General features: G+C 33.5%; 1 protein-coding gene across 3 annotated transcripts in view; it reads left to right on the top strand.

Annotated features, from left to right (window-relative positions):
• The window catches only part of COPB1 (coatomer protein complex subunit beta 1), a 31,873-nt gene extending 12,154 nt beyond the window's left edge, over positions 1-19,719 (top strand). For all 3 annotated transcript variants that reach the window (XM_006905661.3, XM_006905662.3, XM_025038719.1), the window contains exons 9-22: positions 1,106-1,213; positions 1,297-1,443; positions 2,207-2,352; positions 3,567-3,663; positions 4,760-4,920; positions 6,028-6,148; positions 10,005-10,232; positions 10,385-10,564; positions 13,133-13,277; positions 14,266-14,385; positions 16,852-16,997; positions 17,602-17,691; positions 18,654-18,809; positions 19,331-19,719. In XM_006905661.3, coding sequence (XP_006905723.1) covers positions 1,106-1,213; positions 1,297-1,443; positions 2,207-2,352; positions 3,567-3,663; positions 4,760-4,920; positions 6,028-6,148; positions 10,005-10,232; positions 10,385-10,564; positions 13,133-13,277; positions 14,266-14,385; positions 16,852-16,997; positions 17,602-17,691; positions 18,654-18,809; positions 19,331-19,390 — 1,905 coding nt within the window. In that variant the 3' untranslated portion in view covers positions 19,391-19,719. The remainder of the gene's footprint in view (positions 1-1,105; positions 1,214-1,296; positions 1,444-2,206; positions 2,353-3,566; positions 3,664-4,759; positions 4,921-6,027; positions 6,149-10,004; positions 10,233-10,384; positions 10,565-13,132; positions 13,278-14,265; positions 14,386-16,851; positions 16,998-17,601; positions 17,692-18,653; positions 18,810-19,330) is intronic.
• The last annotated feature ends 2,468 nt before the right edge of the window (positions 19,720-22,187 follow it).

The following is a 22,187-nucleotide window of genomic DNA, read 5'->3' as shown; positions in this document are numbered from 1 at the left end:
TTCAAACATAATTTACATTTCTTGGAAAATAATTATACCAAATAATTATACCAAATAATTATATCAAAAATAATTGATCGAGAATAAAAGATGATTAGAGTTTACAAAATATCAGCATTCCTATTTAATCTGTAAATAATGATTGTTATAAAAATAAAGCAACCTGACAGCTACATTCAATGCTGATCCTGGATCAGAACAACAAAAAATTTTCTATGAAGGACATTATTGGGACAATCGGATAAATGTGAATATAGATTGTATATTAATATTATAATTAATGTTAAATTCACTGAATTTGATCATTGTATTGTGGTTATGTAAGAAATTATTCTTGGGAGGTATACACTAAAATATTTAAAAGTAGAGAGTATGATAAGGCAATCGTGGCAAAATATTAATAACTAATGAATGTAAATGAAGGTTATACAGTTCATTCTTAGACTTTTTAGAAGTTTTTTATCTGAAAGTTTTTAAAAATATAAAATTTCAAAGAAGTAAAATCTTGTTAATTAAGTCTGTATCTTTAAAATATTACATTTTCTTGCAGAGCCAAAATAACATCACACTTAACAAAATTGTTAATAATTTATCTAATACCAACTCCAAACTCAGATTTTCCCAGATATCCCCCAAATGCCCTTTTTATTTGGTTTGTCCAGTTCATAATTATACATCATATCGATTGTTATATCCCTTATGTCTTTTAATTTGAGCAGTATTTTTTTCATGACACTGACTCATTGAAGAGATCAGACCAATTGTCCTTATAAGATGCCCCTCCTCTGGATGTGTCTGGTTATTTTCTTATGTCATTTAGCTTGTTCCTCTGACTTCTGTATTTCTTGTAAACCATGAGTTGATCTACAGCTTGATAGACTCGGTAAACATTTTCAGTTTGAATGCATCATGTATGATATTTCATACTTCATATTGCTTTACATCAGGAGACTCAAAATATCTCGTTCTTCTAACCACTAGTGATTTTATTATTGATTAAAGAATTAAGGTGATGATGGACAGAATCCTTCATTCTACAGTTAAGATTTTCTTCTTGTGACCAAAAACACTGCTGTTAATTCTGGATTTTTTTGTTCTTTTTCAGGACCTGGTTATGGACATCCTAAGAGTATTGAGTACACCAGACTTAGAAGTTCGCAAGAAAACTCTGCAGTTAGCATTGGATCTGGTCTCTTCTAGGAATGTCGAAGAGGTAAAACAAAATTCTGAGAGCAGTTTGTCAGTTGTCAAGCCGAATGTGATGTAATTCTCACTTAGTTTTATTTTGTTCTATAGCTGGTTATTGTCCTGAAGAAAGAAGTGATTAAAACAAATAATGTGTCTGAGCATGAAGATACTGACAAATATAGACAGCTCCTTGTGCGAACATTGCATTCTTGTTCTGTTCGATTTCCAGATATGGCTGCAAATGTTATTCCTGTGGTATGTAATTGATTACCTTGATTTTGAAATTCTCTAAAGAATTTTTAAAACTCTAGTTATTCAGTAGTTAAACTCTAGAAATCTCAACTGTCTGGAATTAATCTCATAGTCAGAAATGATTTTTATGTCCACTCTTAAGCTCAGAAGAATAAGGACTCTGACTTTTCTCTTACATCTTCATTTAAAAAACAAACAAAAATATGTTGACAAAAATACCTCCACATTATTATAATTAATGTTTGTTACAGTTATCTAAAGTAAAATTATCCTGTGTATATATGTCAGTAGGGTGAATAAGTATTTCTTTCAAATCATTTTACCTCTTAAAGTTGAAGGACTGAGTTATAGGAAAAATTCACCTACTAGAATATTTTATTTTCTGTCACTGTCAGATAAATGAAGTTATGTTATTGTAATTTGAAATTTTGTCTTCATGCTCTGAATTTTTTCTAAAATGGTTTTGCCTTTAGTTACAACTTAGTAATATCCAACTTATTTTGAGTGGTGGATTTCCAGCTTCTGTTGTACAGTGAGTTTTATAATAAACTTTGCTGCACACAAAATAGAAGAGCCATGTGACTTTGTTTACATAATAATGCTTGTCTCTCAACTTACATTTTGTTATATATTTGAAAATTATTAATTATATACTTTGTAAATTTGTTTATTTAAACCTTACTAAAAATTACTTAAGGTATTAAACCTTAGATAGTTTTCATTCTGAAAATTATATAATTGTTATTTTCCTTTCATTTTTTTCTAGTTAATGGAATTTCTCAGTGACAGTAATGAAGCAGCAGCTGCTGACGTCTTGGAGTTTGTTCGTGAAGCCATTCAGCGCTTTGATAACCTGAGAATGCTTATTGTTGAGAAGATGCTTGAAGTCTTTCATGCCATTAAATCCGTCAAGTAGGTTTAAAATCTGTTTAAATGTAAAGTCAAGCATTTTATCAGTGTCTATCTTTAAAGGATCAGTTGTTAAAGAATATAAGGGAGCCTGTCAAACCAAAATAAGACAAAATCAGTTTGACAATAATCATCACCTCGCCCCTACCCCTAGTTAATCCATAATCTGTGGGCAAAATTTATTTTTGTAGTAGTTATTTAACTAGGTTTTGCCATCCTAATTTCCTCTAAAACATTGAGAATCCTAAAGTGACTAAGGAGTAAATTTTTAAACGGTATCTTTTTTTGGATTTCATTGTTATTTATATCCCCTTTTAGTATTTATTAAAGTGAGTGATTGCAGATGCAACCTAAATTTGACATGTTTCCCTTCAAATAGCCTTTGCTAATGAGAAAGGACTGTTACATCCAAATTTTGTTTCATTTAAAGCATCTGATGGATAGACTATAATTGACTTGCATTATATCTCCCTAGATTGAAAGGAAAGGACCATTACAAAATAGTTTTTCTGATTGAAAATTTGTTGATATTTATGGAAGTGAGAAAGATTTGCTTCCTTCATGAGAAAAAAAAAATATATCAAAGTTTTACTTTTGGTAGCCATGATCCGTTAGAGCCTAAGTTTCTACAATTTTTAAAGAATAAATTTAATGAAAATCTTAGGGAAAAAAATGACTGAAGACTATTTACTTTAACATTTTTAACTAGAAAATAGTTACTTTCTTTACTTTTGGAATTTTTTTTTTTGTTATTTTTGCACACCTTTTTTGCACACCTTTCTTGTCCATTGTTCTGTTCAGCATCCTGGCTCTTATTTTTAGTGACTACAAATAAAAAATACCTTTACATTAAAATAATAAACTTTTCATAGTAGTATGTGATCCAATCAAGTTTATCTTAACTCTGTCCTAAATGGAAGGTAAAATTTTATAGGAAACATTTTGGTATTTTATTGTTACTGTTGTGTGTACCAGTTTTAAATTGTTCCTATTAATGGTGGATGAGAACAATTATTTTCCTTCCAATCCTTGCGATTTCCAGAGAGAATCAAAGAAACTTAGTGTCTTTGTTATAGTCTTTCCTAAAATGTCATCCATAATCCCTTAAAGTGCAGAATCTTGTTTTCTTGTTTTGAGCATAAATGCACAAAGAAAGTCCTTTGCTTCAAGATTTTTTTGGCAAAGTCAGTGTTTCAGAACTTATATTCTTGCCTTAGGATTTACCGTGGAGCATTATGGATCCTAGGAGAATACTGTAGTACCAAGGAAGACATTCAGAGTGTGATGACTGAGGTCCGCAGGTCCCTTGGAGAGGTATGTTTTACTTTAGTCGTTGCTACTTTATATGATGATTTTACTTTAGTACATCTGACTTTTATGTTGTAATTTGCTTTCTTTTTTTATTTAGAAGTATCTGGGCTAAAAAACACTGAAAAATGTATTTTAATTACCCAGATAATTAAGCATTTAGCTGTGGGAAATTAAGGGAGTTCCCCTCCCCTGCCTTGAGCTATAACACCTATTCTTTTATCTGTTTTATTTACCATTCTGGGTAAGATTTTTATTAAAGAAAAGCTTCTATGTTTTTAAAAAAGGAAAAAGACTTGTAAAGCTCAGCTTTATCCTATGTATTCTGAAAGAAAAATACGAATATAACAGGGCTGACTTTACAATATTTACGAACTAAAACTAGTAATATTTCCTCATCCAAACAACCATATGGAAGAACAGAAATAATAATGCTTGTTAGGAGACCTGGGTTCCAGTTTTGTTTCTGCCAGTTAGCTCTGGGACCTTAGATATAAGTTCCCTAACCTGATGGACATCAGGTTTTCATCTATAAAATAAAGGAATTGATAGATAATGATCAAAGGCTCTTAGAGCTCTTAAATTAGATGATAGGCTAATAAATACTAGTAGCCATCTGGTTTTTTTAAAAAGGTAGTTGATGAAGTTATTTTGTACAAATAAGTCAGATTTATTTTATTTTAGGATGGGTACACTTCTGGTTAGCATTTCAAGAGAAGGGATGGAAAAGAGGAACAAGAGTACCTGCTTTGTCTTAGTCACTATATTAAGCATTTTCCTATTAAGTAACTTGAGTGGAAAGAATTAAGATTTGTATTTGGCAAATCTTAGTAAAATTTAAAGATCTCTTTAGTAAGAAACTGAAGCTAATAGTAGTTTAATTAATTTGCCCAAAACCATATAACTAGTTAATGGTATCCAACTCAAAAGTCCCTGTTCTTCTCACTATAATACCATGGGAAGGAAAGAAAATTGAAAGCATAATTCCAAGTTCTAAAAATTCCATTAGGGGAATGTGTTCTCTATAGAAATGATTGAATATTTAAATATGATTTTGCTTGCAATTGATATTACTAAATTGATGTTTCCAATTGATTTTTAGATCCCAATTGTAGAGTCAGAAATAAAGAAAGAAGCTGGTGAATTAAAACCTGAGGAAGAAATAACTGTGGGGCCAGTTCAGAAATTGGTAACTGAGATGGGTACCTATGCAACTCAGAGTGCCCTTAGCAGTTCTAGACCCACCAAAAAAGAGGAAGAAAGGTAATTTGCAGCAGTTGTGCTTGGCCAGCTAATATTTTTTTTTAAATTACCGTATAAAACAATCAAGTTATTTCTTTCCTCTTATTTGTTTTTTTGACCAAAATGGAAATCTTTACCAGTTAAGATACTTGAAAGGATTAAACTAATTATTATTAAAGCAATGATTGTTGAAAATTTGTGATATATTCGTTATAGAGTACAACTCATCATTTACAATATGATTTAGGTGGCATCATCATAGCAATAGAAGGTGAATAAAGTATTCTCAATAAATTTACATAGCAAGTGAAGAATTACATGCCTTCTGTGGACGTTCTATAGAGCATTTTATATTGCAATATAGTTTATTTCTCTTTCAGAAAAGAGATACTTGAAAGGAGAATATTTTTCTTTCAGGAATCATGTTAATGATTTTAATCCTCTGCTCCTTATAACTCTTCTCATTGAAATAACTTCTGTTTAAACTAAAATTATTTTACTCACATAGAAAAAGCTAAGTTGAGGTTACTTTGATGATATTGGAGTTTCATTACCAGTTGCTTAGGAAACATATTTTGGATTTTCCACTTCTAACTGATGGAATAAAATTTTGATGATTTCCTCCCTATTTTGCTCTCCAGTTTTATAGCGAAGATGATGAAAATAAAGCCTAAAATTTTAATGATTACTTATGTGCTAAGCATTGTGCTAAGTAGTTTGCTTCATATAATCTTGACAACAACTCATTGAGATAAAGTATGTTGTGCTGTTTTATAGAACGGGAATTTGAGGCTTGAACAGGTTTGTAATTTACCTAAAGAGACACAACGAATAAATACGATAAGCAGGGATTTGAATGTAGTTCATTGGCTCCAGTAGATACACCCTTAACTGTTTTCTCTATCCGTATTCAGTTGGCTCTTGTATCATTTGAAGATAAGTTTTAAACCTATGTATTTTTTTTCTTTTTCCTTTTTCATTCTGAGAGCTAAAGAGGGACCTAGTTGAGATCCCTATCAGTGAAGAGTGGCAGTGAGAGTGTTACATGGCCCTACTTGAATGATCTATGCAAAAGATGCATGCTGCTAAGGAAGTTGGTGGGTTTCATTTCCTTTGATTACTCTGCAGACCTCCCCTGAGAGGATTCCTTCTGGATGGAGATTTCTTTGTCGCTGCCTCCCTTGCCACAACTCTGACCAAGATTGCCTTGCGCTATGTAGCTTTGGTTCAAGAGAAGAAAAAGCAAAATGTAAGTCCATTCTACATTTACCCAACAAATGAATATTAAGTGCCTGCTGTATGTATTGAACTGTGAAGGACCCAAAAAAGTTCCTGTTATAAAAGAGCTTATGGTTTACTAGGGAAAGTGGACACAGCAATATAATGTTATTGTAAAATTGACAAAATTATACAATAATAATACCTTGTAATTGGTCCAGTGGAAGAGATATAAGTGTTTACGAAGTCATTTCTGTTTGCTGGGATTAGTCAAGACTCAGTGAAAGAAATGCCTCTCTCTCTTTAGCTTCTTCATCCACTCATTGCCTATTTTATCCCAGAAATGTCTCTTAAATATGTTCCCATTTCTACAGTTCATAACCTTCATCATTGTGTCTGATCATTCCGATTGTATGCTCATTTAAAATACTGTACTTTCATTCCCTCCAACCCCTACTGCCATCCTTTGTGCTATTATCCTACATTTTATTTTTACATGTCATGTTATGAACGCTATGATACATTTATTATTTTTGTTTAATTATCTTTTTATATATGCATTTCTTAATTATCTAGAGCTGACACCCAGGTAGGGAGGTAACATACTTAGCCAATTGTAAAAAGTCGAGATTTGGGAGCAGGAAACAGGGTAAAGTTCAGATACCTTCATGGATGTGCTTTTTTTTTTTTGCATATTTTTCTTTGTGGTAAAATATACCATTTTGACTATTTTTAAGCATACAGTTCAGTGGCATTAAATACATCCACATTGTCGTGTAGCTATTAGTATCCATCTCCAGAACTTTTCATCATCCCTAACTAAAACTACCCAGTAAACAATAACTCCACCCCCCAACCCCCCAGCCCTAGGCAGTCACTATTCTACTTTCTATCTCTGTATTTGCCTATTCTGCGTACCTCATTAAGTGGAATCATACAATACTTGTTCTTTTGCTACTGGCTTATTTTACTTAGGATGATGTCGTTAAACTTCATCTATATGGTAGCATGTATCAGAATTTCCTTCCTTTTTAAGACTGTATGTATAATATCTTCTGTTTTTGTTTTTTCATTTATCGTAAATAGTCATTTTTTCTTTTAAAGATTTTTTAAATGAGAAAAAAGTCTTATATTTACCAACATGTTTACTGTTTATGATGCTCTTCATTCTTTTATGTAAATTCAGATTTCCATCTGATATTTCCTTTCTGCTTCAAGGACTTGAACATCCTTATATTCTGGTGGTGAATTCTCTCAGCTTTTATTTGCCTGAAAAAAATTTTGGTCTTCTTTAAAAAAAAATATCTCTATGGTAGAATTGTGAATGTTTTCATTTTATTTTTATTTTCATATTGCTAAAATAAATAGTGATGTAATAATTAATAAGAAAAAAATTACTCATGGTCATAGCACTGAAATACAAATCTTTCTAATATTGTGGAGACAGAAACATTAGAAGATAGAATTGCATTACCAGATAGAAGAACAAAAATCCTTCCCTCCAGAAGGAGTTTAATATGGCTTTAATCTCTGAAACACTTTCTTCTCTAGTAGTGATCATTTTGTGTTTTATAATACTGCAGTTTCAATTAACATTATAACAAACATTTTCCCGTGTTATTCTAAACCCTTCTTAATCATAATAATTAAAACATTTAATAGCTGTATAACAGTTCATTAGATTCCTTCATTTACTTAAGCCACCACGTAATCAGATATTTTCACTCTAGATTTGATATTTTCAACTTTTTTTTTTTTTTTTTTTTACTTTCATCATAAAAAGAGTAATAAGCAAGATTTAGAGGGCTAGGCAGATTACAAAGTATATTATGTATTAACTTTTATTAATTTATTTTGATTCATCTACAGTAATTTACTTTGCAACCGTCTGTGGGCCATTATTTATGTATTCAGGTCTTGTCACAGTAATCGTCTGTTCTTTATGCTTTTAAATAGTCTCCAAGATTGTGTCCAATTTGATTTTCTCTCATGGAAAGGCTGCTATAGTTTTGCAAGTTGGGAGAGCATTTGCTGACATCTGTTTGAGAGAGCCAGGTTTCTTGTAACATTTGGTTCATGAAGTTTGCCAGATTTGGTACAAGGCAGGAGGAAGTTTGGTTGTCATCACACTGGCTCACCTTCATTTACACCTTTTCCAGTGCTCTTCATTCGTGCAGATCTGAGTTTCTCCCTGGTATCATATACCTTTGCCTAAAAAATTTGCTTCAACTTTTCTTGTAGTGCAGATCTGTTGGCAGTGAATTTTCTTGGTTTTTGTTTGTATGAAAAAGTCTGTTTCTCTTTCATTTTTGAAAGATATCTTTGTGGATATAGATTTCTAGGTTGACAATTTTTTTTCTTTTAGTGCTCTAAAGATGTTATTTCACTGTCTTTTCTGCCTTGCATCTTACCAATATTGTCTTCTGGCTTGCAGTACTCTAAAAGATGTACCTCCGTTATTTTCTGACTTTCTAATGAGAAGCCTAATGTCAATCTCATGTCTCTGTGGAATGTGTCCTGTTTTCTCTGGCTGGTTTTAGATTTTTTCCATATCATTAGGTTTCAGTAATTTGGTTAGGATATGCCTTGGTGTGGTTTTTGTTTTTTTGTTTTTTATGTTTACTTTGTGCTTCATTGAGCTTCTTAGATATGTAGGTTTATAGTTTTCATCAAATTTGGGAAATTTTCGGGCATTATTTCTCCAGCTTTTATTTCTGTCCTCTCTTCTTTACACTGGAGACAGTATGCAGGCTCAGAGGATTGTTACACTTATTCTTCTGCTGGTTCTTTTCCAAGGCCTCTGGTAGTTTTTTCATGCATGTGTGCTGATCAATACTCAGCCAAAGACAGTTTGGCAATGACATTGAGACATTGAGCATGTATCAAAAAATGCTGCAGGCGATTGAAAAAGTAAGTTGGATTCACTTGTAGAAGACCTTAAATAGCTGGCTAAGTAACATGGACTTCAATATGAAGTCTGTGGGAAGTCATTGAAAGTAGTCACAAGTAGAGCAAAATGATTGGTAGACAGTAAGGATTGAGATAGCATGAGCAGGTGATGATCACATTTAGCGTCACCAATAATGAGACAACCTGACATTATTTGCCTACTGATGCAGTAAGGTAAGAAATACAAAACATCACCTATCTGACTTTGAAGTTGGGAAATATAAATATAACCAAAAGTAGGAGACATTCTATAAAAGAACTGACCTGGACTCTTAAAAAGTCATGATGGAAAACAGTACAAAAAGCCAGGGGACTAGTCTAGATTAAAAGGGACTAAGGAGAATAGCAGCCAAATAAATTGCATGAAGCTGATCTTGGATTAAAAAAACAATGAAAACATTTTTGACAATGAGAAAGATTTATTTGAATTTAGAGTATAGAGTAGATATTTTAGGATTGTTACATTTCTTAAGTGAGATAATGATACTGTGGTTATGTAGGAAACTGCTGATTTTTAAGAGATGCGTGCTGAAGTATTTATGAGGTGAAGTATCTTACTTTCATATATTTGCTAAAAACAATAAGTACATACGTAAGTAGAATAAGAAAGCAAATATGGCAAGATATTAATTGGGAAATGTATCATTCTTTTAACTTTTCTGTAATTGGAATTTTAAAAATATAGCATTGGTGAGGTTAGAGTAAGGCAAAAACAGTTAAAAAGTCATGGCTGTCTTTCAGTTGAAGGTTAATGAAGGTTTTAGAGGATGGCAGCTGGATTAGAAAGGAAAAAGGGTACAAAAAGGATGGAGATAAAATCTAAAGGATTTGAAATCTTATTCAAGTGAAGTAAAAGTTAATTTCTTGGATTGTGAGTTATAATAAAGTGACGGTTGGAGAATCATGACAATAAATAACTCATTTCTTTACTTTTCTAGTCTTTTGTTGCTGAGGCCATGTTGCTCATGGCTACTATCCTTCATTTGGGAAAATCTTCTCTTCCTAAGAAGCCAATTACAGATGATGATGTAGATCGAATTTCCCTGTGCCTCAAGGTCTTGTCTGAATGTTCACCATTAATGAATGACATTTTCAATAAGGAATGCAGACAGTCCCTTTCTCACATGTTATCTGCTAAACTGGAAGAAGAGAAATTATCCCAAAAGGTAAGGTATATGTGATAAAGCCATAAAAGTGCTTTGTGGCTTTTTTTTTTTTTCAGTCCTCATATGTAAGGGCTGTCCCTATTAAAGGCCTACAAACTATCTTTCCATATTAAAGAGAAAATAATATTAAAGTGTTTGTTTTCTCAATACAGAAAGAATCTGAAAAGAGGAATGTAACAGTACAGCCTGATGACCCCATTTCCTTTATGCAACTAACTGCTAAGAATGAAATGAACTGCAAGGAAGATCAGTTTCAGCTGAGTTTGCTAGCAGCAATGGGTAACACACAGAGAAAAGAGGCAGCAGATCCCCTAGCATCTAAACTTAACAAGGTAACAAAATGTCAGATACACTGGTAAGTTATTTAATTGGCTACTTAAGAAAATAGTAATCAGGATGTTGTTGGTCCTGCTGTTTTTTAAAAGAAAAATGAGTTATACAGCATCAGTTTTTGTCAGTTCAGTGTGATTGATAGTCTACGGCCATGTTACCCTGAACAAGCCTGATCTCGGAAGATCTGGGAGACCACCTAGGAAGACCAGGTGCTATAGGCATAAAAAAATAAAAAAATAAGGGATTGTAAACTGACAAGGTCCTTGCAATCTGTGAGGTCAACCAAGGGTTGCCTTGCCTAAAAAAAAACAAACAAACAGAAAAACAGTGTGATTGATAGGTTTGTTAAACATGAATTGAAACCCAGAAGCTGATAAAGTACTTTACTACATGGTAGTACTATAAGTCCAAGTTATAACTGATTTTATAATTTGTTCCAGTTGTATATAGAATCATAGCCTAATACAGTGGTCCCCAACCTTTTTGGCACCAGGGGACCGGTGCTCCTATGAGAATCTAATGCCTAATGATCTGAGGTGGAGCTGAGGCGGTGATGCTAGTGCTGGGGAGCGGTTCCTAACAGACTAGGAATTGGTACTGGTCCGCAGCCCTGGGAGTTGAGGACCCCTCGTCTAATACGTAATGCTGGAGGATCCTTAGAAGTTAACTAAAGTTTTTAAGGGCCAGGGCACTGGCCTCCTCCTTCACACCCTGCCCTCAGATTTCCTATACCCCTGCTACTTTAAACTGGGAAACTCTACTTTCATAGTCTTAATATGTTGAGTTCCATATAGGATTTTATTGGAAAAACTATTCTGTGCTCAAAACATATAAATTTACAAATCAGAGATCTAGTTTAAGCTCTTCATCTGTTAGATGAGTAAACAATCTCACATTGATTTTTTTTGTCCAAGATAAGGTTAGTAGTAAATTCAAACTATTAAAACACTTTATTTCCTTTCAGATTGGGAATTGATTTCAACAATATTTCAGTTATAGATTTAAAAGTTTTTTATTTTTAAAAATTGTGTAAAATTTACATAACATCAAATTTACACTCTTAACTATTTATAAGTGTACAGTTCAGTGGCTTTAAATACATTTATATTGTGCAGCTGTCACCGCCATCCATCCCCAGAACACTTTTCATCTTGCAAAGCTGAAATTTTATACCCATTAAATAATAATTTCCTATTCCCCTCCACCCTCAGCCCCTTGCAAACACAGTTCTACGTTCTATCTCTATGAATTTGACTGCTCCAGGTATTAATGGAATTATACAGTATTTGTCCTTTTGTGACTGGCTTATTTCACTTAATCTGATGTCTTCAAGATTCATCCATGCTGTACCATGTGTCAGAATGTCCTTCCTTGTTAAGGCTGAGTAACATTCTATTGTGAAAACTACATTTTATTTATCCATTTATCTGTCATGGACACCTGGGTTGCTTCCATCTCTTGGCTATTATGAATAATGGTGCCGTGGACATGGATATACAAATACCTGTTCAAGGTTCTGCTTCCATTTCTTTTAGGTTATAACCAGAAGTGGAATGGCTGGATCATATAATAATTCTGCTTTAATTTTCTGAGGAACTGCCATACTGTTTTTACATTGCAGCTGTACTGTTTTACATTCTAACCCTCAGTGCACAAGGGTTCTGATTTCTCCATATCCTTGCTAACACTTCTTTTTTTTTTTTTTTTTTAATAGAAGCCATTCTAGTGGGTGTTAAGTGGTATCTTATTGTGGTTTTGGTTTGCATTTCCCTAATGATTAGTAATTTAAGCATCTTTTCATGTGTTTATTGGCCATTTGTGTATCTTCTTTGGAAAATGTCTATTCAAGTCTTTTGTTTATTTTTTAATCCTGTTGTTTGTTTTGTGTTGAGTTATAGGAGTTCTTTATATTTATTCTGGTTACAAGTCCCATATCAGATGTATGATTTGCAAATATTTATCTCCCATTTTGTGGGTTGCCTTTCAGTCTGTAGTAGCATCCTTTGATGCACAGAAGTTTTTAATTTTGATGTAGTTTATTTTTTGTTTTGTCTACGTTTTTGGTGACAATATTATGTTTTAAAAGTGCTTTATTTTGAGTGTTTTTTTTTTTTAATTAGTTGGGGACATTTAAAATTTTATCTTTATGGAAGTATAGGCATTTCTTGTTATAGAATCTATTTAGTTCCTGACCTTGGGTAGCAGGGACTGAATTTTACTGGGTTCTTGAGTTCTAGAGAGTAGCTAGTGAGTTTAGTTGCTGAGGGAGTTAACTGAAATATGTACAGATCTATTCAGTTCCCAAGTTGGGATAATGTGTATAATGTATTTGTTAAACGTATTTAACATCTTTCTGCTACTGAGATGTAAACTCTAGGACCTGTTATTTCTAATGTCTCAGTTTCAATGACTATATCTGCATTACAAAACAATTTTGTTATACCTGTTTCAAAATGACTAGTCTAATCTAAGCACATCTGTTAATTACCTAAAAGTATTAATCATTTGTCTAGGATATGTTGGCTAAATTGTCTCAGTCATTTGATTATCTCTTTATTTTTTGACAGGTCACCCAGTTGACAGGTTTCTCAGATCCTGTATACGCAGAAGCTTATGTTCATGTCAACCAGTACGATATCGTCCTGGATGTACTTGTTGTAAACCAAACCAGTGATACTTTGCAGAACTGCACACTAGAGTTAGCTACTCTGGGTGAGGAAATTTACCATAAAGGAAAGATTATTTATAGTAAATCTTTATGACAGGTTATCTAGGGAAATGCACAAGTTTTAGTAGAAGAATTCTCTTGAGCTCTTTGTGACATTTTAAGTCAAGGCTTAGTTTTACATTTAATACTTAGTCTTCTTCAACTCCAGTTTTCTCAACCTCTGTGATACTGACTTTCTTATGCTTATGTTCTTGGTACATTCAGATAGGCTTATTCACTGAGCTTGATTGCAAATAAATAAGAGCTGTTTAAATTACAGATTTACCAAGTAGCTCACTTAGTTAAAATTTTAATTGCCTTTGTATAGAACTTAGGTATTTTCTGAGTCCATAACCAATACATACCACATGTGGCCAGAGTAATATGTCATTATCATATTTAGCAATGTGAGATGTCTTTTTTCCCCTTAATAAAGACACATGAATCAGACTTTGACCACTTCTATATCTGGCTTTGAATTTGGGAAACATAAATTATATACAAGAACACTACAGTGCCCCTAGGAAATTCCATATGGCTTAAATAAGAGTTAAAGGACTTTAAAATGTCAGGGAAAAACATACTTCTGCCGTCAGCATAGCTTGATGCCTATATAAAGAACTATATTTCTAAGAATTTATGTCTTTCTGCAGATTGTTTTATCTTTCTTTGTAATGCAGTATATAGTTTATGAATTAAGCTTTCTGAGAAGTTTGTATTCATTGAAATAAAATGATATGCCCAGAATAACCTTCCCCTACACACAAATTAAATAGAATTATTCTGAGAAGCCAATTACCTTTTAAAAGAAAATGTGCATATTGATGTGAATAATAAGGTGTTAAATTATTTATTTCCTCCTCATGTTTGAATCAGAACCCTTCTCTTATTCCTTACTTTGCTAGAAACTATTAAGCTGCATACATTTTAAGATTTTATGATTTGAGAGGTTTATATATATGTATTCTTAACCATGTCTAAATTTTTTTTCAGGGGATCTGAAACTTGTAGAAAAGCCATCTCCTTTGACTCTTGCTCCTCATGATTTTGCAAATATTAAAGCTAATGTCAAAGTAGCATCAACAGAAAATGGAATAATATTTGGTAACATAGGTAAGGAATTATTTTACAGCATGTGACGTTTTGAATATTTTTATTAAAGAATTTTCTGCGATGAGTAGCTGTGTGACATTTCTTGAGGACAGGACCTAAATCCGTTTATACATTCATTTATGAGGCACCTGCAAGGTACTAAGCATTGTACTGTGTTCTGGATGTATAGAAATGAACCAGACAGAGTCACTGTCCTCAAAAAAAAGTCAAGCAGAAGGAGGAGAGAAATATTTAATTACAATACAATATGATGTGAGCTGGTTTATATGCCATGTGCTTTGGGTGGGGAACATGCTAACAGTATGGAAGGCTTTTAAAGGATGAGGGTACATTATCAAAAGGTAACATCTAAACTCAGTCTAAAACTAGACATTTGTTGCCAGGCTACCTATGGGCTACTTTTTATAGAGGCATTCAATCAATAAACTTTTTGTCTATTTATTTAGCAGTTTCTGTGGTAGGGTTGGGTCTGCCATGGTGAGGAACAAAAGAGCTCTATCCTCAGATAGCTTATAGTCTTAGAGTAAAGGAAAACATATGTAAAATAGATATGTGCAGTACACAATGGTATGTGTTAAGAAAGAAGCCTGTGAGAGTCTATGAAGAGCTTAGGTCAGTTCTTTCAAAGCTGGTAGGGAAAAGTTAGAAAAGCCTTTGTGGAGGAGCTAATGCTCAAGTAGGATTTTGAAAGAGCAATAAATGTTCTATAGATAGCTGGACCAAAGGCAGGTGGTTTGGTATACCTGGAGTTTACAGTTAGCTAGAGGGTGGTGGTAGGACAAAAAGTGGTTAAAAAGCTTAATGGGAGCTATATTTTGCTTGTCATACTAAGGATTTTATACTTTATCTTGGACGTAAAGGGGAGGCATTGAGAAATTATGAGTGAGTTGCATGATTAAATATTTCTGTGACAGTACGATAGAAGACTGATTAGAAGAGACAGGAAGATTAACTAGTAGACTATTGAAGTATCATAGGTAAGAGATGATGGTTTGAGCCAACACATCCTTGGTCAGGATGGAGAGAAATGCTAAGTATAATAGATATTAAGAAGATAGAATGCCCAGGACGTGGTTTCTGATTGAAAGAGGAAGTGGCTACAGTAACCTCAGATTTCTTGATTGGGTTTATTGGGTTGATATTTGTATCACTCACTAAAACAGGTAATATAAGAGAGAAGACCAAATTTGAGAGACAGAATAAGTTAAATCTTGAGCAGGTTGAATAATAAAGTGTCTGAAGATACCCAAGGGCAATTTGATATGAGTCTGCAACTTGAACAAGAGGTCTAAACTAGAGATATATTTGTTTAAAAGCAATAAAAATGGAAGAAATCACTCGGAGGACAGCATTAAAAAAATGAGAAGAGGGGAGATTTGTAAACTGAATCCAAGAGAATCACAATATTAAAAGCTTAGTCAAATGAGGAGAAGCCTACAAATGAATCTGAAGTGTGGTGAGATAAGTAAGGAAAACTTTTCAAGAAGTATCTGAAGCTGCAAAAGATCAAGTAACATGAAGTCTAAAAGAAGGGTCCTTTAGATTTAGTGATTAGTGATATTACAATATTCATCATACAGGTCTTGGGCAGTGGTGATAAGTTGAAGACTACATAGGAGATGGAGAAATAAAGATAGTGAGTGTAGACTATTCTGAGCATAGGACTTTGGTTTTGATAAGAATGAAAGAGAACGGTAGCCAGAATAGAAGTCAAAGATGAGGGGAGATTTATTTATTTTTTAAGATGAGAGCGCCTTGAGTATGTCTATAGTCTGATTATAAGGAAAGAAAGTCAGTAGAGAATATGAAGGTAAAGATAGAAGTGCGAAAGAGGGAAGCAGCAGCACTTCTTTGGTATAAAATCTGAGGAGGTGAGAGTGGATTCAGAGAAAGATACATTTAATTTTAGATGTGGAGCCGAAAATGGTTCATGGTAACCTCAATTTTCTCTGAAAGTAGATAGGGTGGGGAGTGTCAAGGGATGCGGCTAGAAGGAAGGAAGGAAGGTTCAAATCAGATTATGACTGTCCACTGTGGAAGAGACAGTCATAGAAGCATATAATCTTGTATCATCAAGTACTATGGCTCAGTAATATTTATTCAAAAATATTAGTTAAGCACCTACTATGGGAGCACTATTACTTGTGTATTCCCCTGGAATGCTTAGGACACAGCACTTGAGTTTGAATCCTGGCCCCCCACTACTTACTAGTTCTGTGACCATGAGCAACTTAATTAACTTCTCTTTGTTTTTGTTTCCTCACCTATAAGATAGAAAATAATAGTATTATAACATAGGATTGATGGAGTGTTAAACAGGTAATATTTGTAAAGCATTTAGATTAGAGCAATATATAAGCATTATAAAAATATTTGTTAATACCATAATTATTTGGAAATATTAAAACTTTCTAAATTAAAATTTGCCTCCGATGATTGGGATTGTTTTGTATATGTGTATTGCAGTTTATGATGTCTCTGGAGCAGCAAGTGACAGAAATTGTGTGGTCCTCAGTGATATTCACATTGACATCATGGACTATATCCAGCCTGCAACTTGCACTGATGCTGAATTCCGTCAAATGTGGGCCGAATTTGAATGGGAAAACAAAGTTGGTCCTAGAAAGATTTCTTTGAACTCCTAATCTTTGTTTCTCTTTGGCTAGTGCTAAGGGATTCTCCTATAAAATTAATCCCACTGAAAAGTGATGTCAAAAGCAAAGTCTTTCAATATCTATTCTTGCAAAGTAGCCTTAACTGGAAGTCATACAAGTAGTTTGGTAAATTGCTGTTCTAAATTGGTGAGAGTAGCAGTTCTATAATCTGATTTATTGATCGACATTATAGACAATATTCCATTTCTTGTATGTGTGAATAATAATTTGTCATTGAATCCAGTGTTCAAAGATGCTTTGCAAAGCCAGTGGCCAACTGAAGAAGTTTATTTCTTTGAGGCTGATTTTTATTAGAAACATTTTATATGGAATATGTTGCTCTTCTATGAAATTATCTATATCTGAAAGTTTTGATACTATCCTCAGTTTGTTGGATTTTGTAGGTGTCATTTACTTTTTCGTTGCCCATCTTCTCCACTAAATACTTGGGGGGCAGGTCTCATTTGACACACAAGTGATTGTTTCTCAACCCCAAGATAAGAAATTCACAACTTTCTCATTGTAAGAATTATAATCTTGACTTTTTTCTCCCTCTGTACAGGTGACAGTTAACACAAACATAATTGATTTGAATGACTATTTACAACACATATTAAAGTCAACAAACATGAAATGCCTCACCCCAGAGAAGGTAAGACTGAGAACTTCTTAAATCCGATGGAGAGTAGTATGGTGGATTCCTGGATTTCTTGTATTTCCTCTAGTGTATTTTTGTTATTCAGCATGAGAAAAGCAGTGTCATTCTGGCCTAGCTAAAAGAAGGTATCCCATAGAATGTATGAATTTGCTTATCTTTCTCTACTGGAATATACCAGCCTGCTCGTTCCTAGAGCACTGATCCAAATGAATAGTCAAATTCCTTTTCTTTTCAGTCTTCTCCCTTTGGAATAAGCTAAAGGCTTATTCCAAAATAGTTTTTGATACTCGATTAGAAAATTTCCATGATATATTCTGTTGGCTCTGATTGTGGGTCAGACTTTATCTGCTTAAATACAGAATTGTCGATAAACTCTGCTTTTCTGCTGTGTTTGTGTATGTATGAAAAAAGACAAGAAAGAGAAAAATGAAGCCAAGGCTCTAAGAAATTTTGTCTTTATAAGATTTTTGCTAATGTTATAATACTAATTTTATCAGTAAAAGAATATCTGCTGCGAGACGAGCAGGTTTTAATTCATATATTAGTTTATTTAACAAATACTGAGCCCAACAGATATTCAGACAAATATTATACGCCCAGCATACTTAGGAGCTGCTGGATATACAATAATGAACAAAATTTAAATAGTCTCTTCATGGAGCTTAAGGTCTGGTGTAAGGGGCAGTCAAACAACTCTAAGTAAATGGAAAATGTATAAATACAAATTGAGGTAAGTGCTATTTCTTTAAAGTCAGGTTTATTGAGATATAATATACATGTGGTAAAATCCATATTGTTCAAGTGTGTAGTTCCATGAGTTTTAACAAACTCATACAGCTGTGTCACCACCACCATATGATAAGTACTGTTTTAAGTGATAGTTCATCTATGCTCTTTGGTCTTTCTTCTATGTAGTTCTCTAGTAAAGTATTGAATTTATCACTAATTTCTTCCAGGCACTTTCTGGTTACTGTGGCTTTATGGCAGCCAACCTCTATGCTCGTTCCATATTTGGAGAAGACGCACTTGCAAATGTCAGCATTGAGAAGCCTATTCACCAGGGACCAGAGGCCCCTGTTACTGGCCACATAAGGATTCGTGCAAAAAGTCAGGTAACAATTGCTTTTTTTGAGATCATCTCTGAATTGAACAAAAGGAGAAGGAATTTAAGGCTTTCTTATTTATGTATGTACTATGCTCTGTCACACTAGTGTTTTGTGCATTAGATGCATATATATATATGTATATGTGTGTATACATATATATATATAATAAATGTATTCTCTGAATACAAATACAGCCTTTGCTTCATTAAAATGTACCACCTTTTGGCCTTTTCATTCTGGGTTATTTTCTTAAATAATTGATTATTTGCTTAAATGATTGTTTCTCATGAGGTGTTTGTGAAATGGGTTCTTTAAATATTTTAAAATCCAAGCAACAAATCCAGTGACTGTTCGTGATTCTAACACTAAAAGTACTTAACCAAGTAAGGTTTTGGTGAGTCTCTTTTGTACATCCTTGGTTTCATTGTTGAATGTGGTATTATTGATTGGGGACTTGGTTGAGATAGAATAAGATATGGGTTTTACATAGTTTCAATAATTATAAGCATCTTCATTCTTGTTTACAGGGAATGGCCTTAAGTCTTGGAGATAAAATCAACTTATCTCAGAAGAAAACTAGTGTATAAGAATAAACAAGAAGTCCTTGCAGCTTTACAGTTAAAATTTAGGTATGGGCTTATTGGACTCCAACATCTTTTGTATTTTTTCATGCTTTATGTTATATAGAATCTGAGTTCATGCTGAATGCATTCCAGCCAATAATTTACAGCCTGTCCCGTAAATCACGATTGAGTTTAAAATTATAGTTTGTCTTTTGTCTTAACAGTTCTGAATGCTGTCCTCAAACTATATAATGTTTCTCATATGTACCACGACCATTTTCACAGTACAATAAACAGATTTATTCCTAAATCTTCTGTTATTTTATAAATAAATGTATAATTACATAATTTTAGTTATATAGCAATGGATTTTTTTTGTTGGGTTATAGATTTCTATTATAAATTTAAATTACTCTTTGAGTTGTGAATATATGAACTTTATTAACAGAATGTACAAACCCAGTGATGTAAAATGAGACAGGCCTTGATTTACTTGATTGATTTTACTTATTTATTATTCCAACATCAGTAAGTTTAAAAATGCCTTATTTTATTCTAAAGGGCTTTCCTCTGGAATTTAACTCCAGGAAGAAAGTACCAAATAACTTGAGAAAACAGATCCTTCTTCAGTTTAAAAGAGTATTATGAACCCTAACTGAAATAAATATACTGTTCTAATTATCCTGAATCATAATGAAAAATAGATAACCCAAAATAGATTTTATTCATTCACATTTAGCTTTGGGTATTCTTTTATGTTTATTAGGAATTAAATTGGTTCCAGCCAGTTACCGAAACTGTACTGGGAGGATTCAGCTCCAGAGGATTCAAAAAACTGTACTGTTCTCATGTTGCGTCCATGCCTTGCTCACTCCCCTTTTTCTCACTTTATACTAGGCTGGGCACCGTCACCTCCCAATATGATTCCAGATGCCTTTCTGAGCTGACTTCCCTAGAGCGTGATTATGCTGTCCTTTTGGTCCTTGCATTCCTTGGGGATGATCGAAATAGTATGATCTTTTAGCTAAGGCTAAACATTGGACTGTTATACTCTGTCTTCCAGTTAGGCTTCAGGCATTCAGGATGAATCCACAGATAAGGTCTTCGAAAGAGTAAAAGCAGCATCTCCTATTTCAGTGCTTGAGTGAGAATGGAATGATTTGTTTGGATTGTGAAGGAGCTTGGTAACTTGTATGATGTCATAAACTTTGAAGCCACTTGCTCTTTTAATCAGAAAGAACCAAAGGATTACCAGACATTTGAGATTCCAGAGCACTGAGATCTCAAAGCAGTCAGTGAGTACCGAATGGGAAAGATACTAGGAATGCAGGAAGGAAGGATGGGTTCAGTTTGATGCACTGAGTCAAAGGCTGAAGATTTATGAGAGCAGAGAAACTGGTGCACCTTTGGATTAAATCATTTCCCAAAGTATGTTCCATTGAACGTTGGCGTCCTTGATGTCATTAGATATTCTAGGAGGAAAAGAGCTCCATAGTCAAGTAAGTTTGTGAAAAGGTTTATACTGTCCTGTGCTGGGAATTCACCATGCACATTAGTGTTCTGAGAGGTCTTTCGTAAAGAAAGCAGATTAGTTTGGTTTAACCCATCATGTCTTAATCTTACTTGACTAAGGAATTCTTTTTTCATCGAACATCTATTGGCTGGCAATATATAGGACAAGAAAGTGACTTAGCATGTTAAAGATTTCAGTTTTGTATTCACAATCAACTAGTATCGCATTTAAAATCTCAAGGAATTATGCCTCTGTATGTCCTAGAATATATCTCTATTGATAACTCAGAAAATTGCCTGCCTAACATATTCAGACCATTTTTGTTGGGATCAAATTGGCTCACATTGCCATTTTCTTAAATTCATAAATAAGGAGAACAAAGAGAGAAGTTAACACAGTTGTCAGATATCTATACTACATTAAGCTGTTTACTTCAGCATTTCTTTAGCTATGTTCATTTAATAAATGTAAATGGAATTGGATAACAGCACTAGAGAAGCTATTTACACTGTTCTCTCAATAAGGATATAATATATATTTAAAGGTTGTACCTGCTCACATTAGAAAATGTCATATAATTAGGACCGTAATGTTTGATAAGAGAATAAACATAGTATCTGACACCAAGTGAGGGTATAATATATAAATACATTGAATGAGTTAACTTGTAAATCTTACAAGAGAAGCTGTTATGGCACTAGAGGGAGCTCTATGCAGTTCCTTTTATTTTGGAATTAAAAGTGATCAGAGTTTAAAGCTGTTTTTATAAGAGAAAAACAGGTAATTTTTTATTAGCAAGGAGATTGATATTAGTGATATTTTGCTAGCTGTAAGAAACGTCTATGTGATTTATAAAATAGGCACAAGAACTCATTTCTGGATATCTAAAATATTTTTAGAAACAATATCAGATGTGAAATATCTGTGCTATATATTGGGTAAGGTAAGTAGTTTTACTGGTGACTTCTTTCCACTCTGGTAAGTGTTCTTAGCTAACAATTTATAGCCTTCCCCCTAAGTCAAGATTCCGTTTAAAATTATAGTTTGTCTTTTGTCCTAATACTTATTTCAGCTTCCTGCCTTTCTGCCCTCTCCCAGACTATGAGTACACCATCAGTGTTATCTGTTCCCCTCCCTGAGCTCTACTCTCCACTCCCAGCATCTCAGGAGCCTAAAGAGACAACCAGGTACAGTGCAGAAGTTCAGTTTAGAATCAGAAAAGTGTGGAGTCCTATCTACCACTTATTTGCTGTGTGGTTTTAGACAATGGTAAATAGCTGATTTATTGAATGCTTACTGGGTGCTTTC

Source organism: Pteropus alecto, unplaced genomic scaffold (genome assembly GCF_000325575.1).
Source record: "Pteropus alecto unplaced genomic scaffold, ASM32557v1 scaffold461, whole genome shotgun sequence".
Lineage (NCBI taxonomy): Eukaryota > Metazoa > Chordata > Mammalia > Chiroptera > Pteropodidae > Pteropus > Pteropus alecto.
The sequence above is the reverse complement of the archived record's forward strand: the minus strand, read 5'-3'. Positions and strand labels throughout refer to the sequence as shown.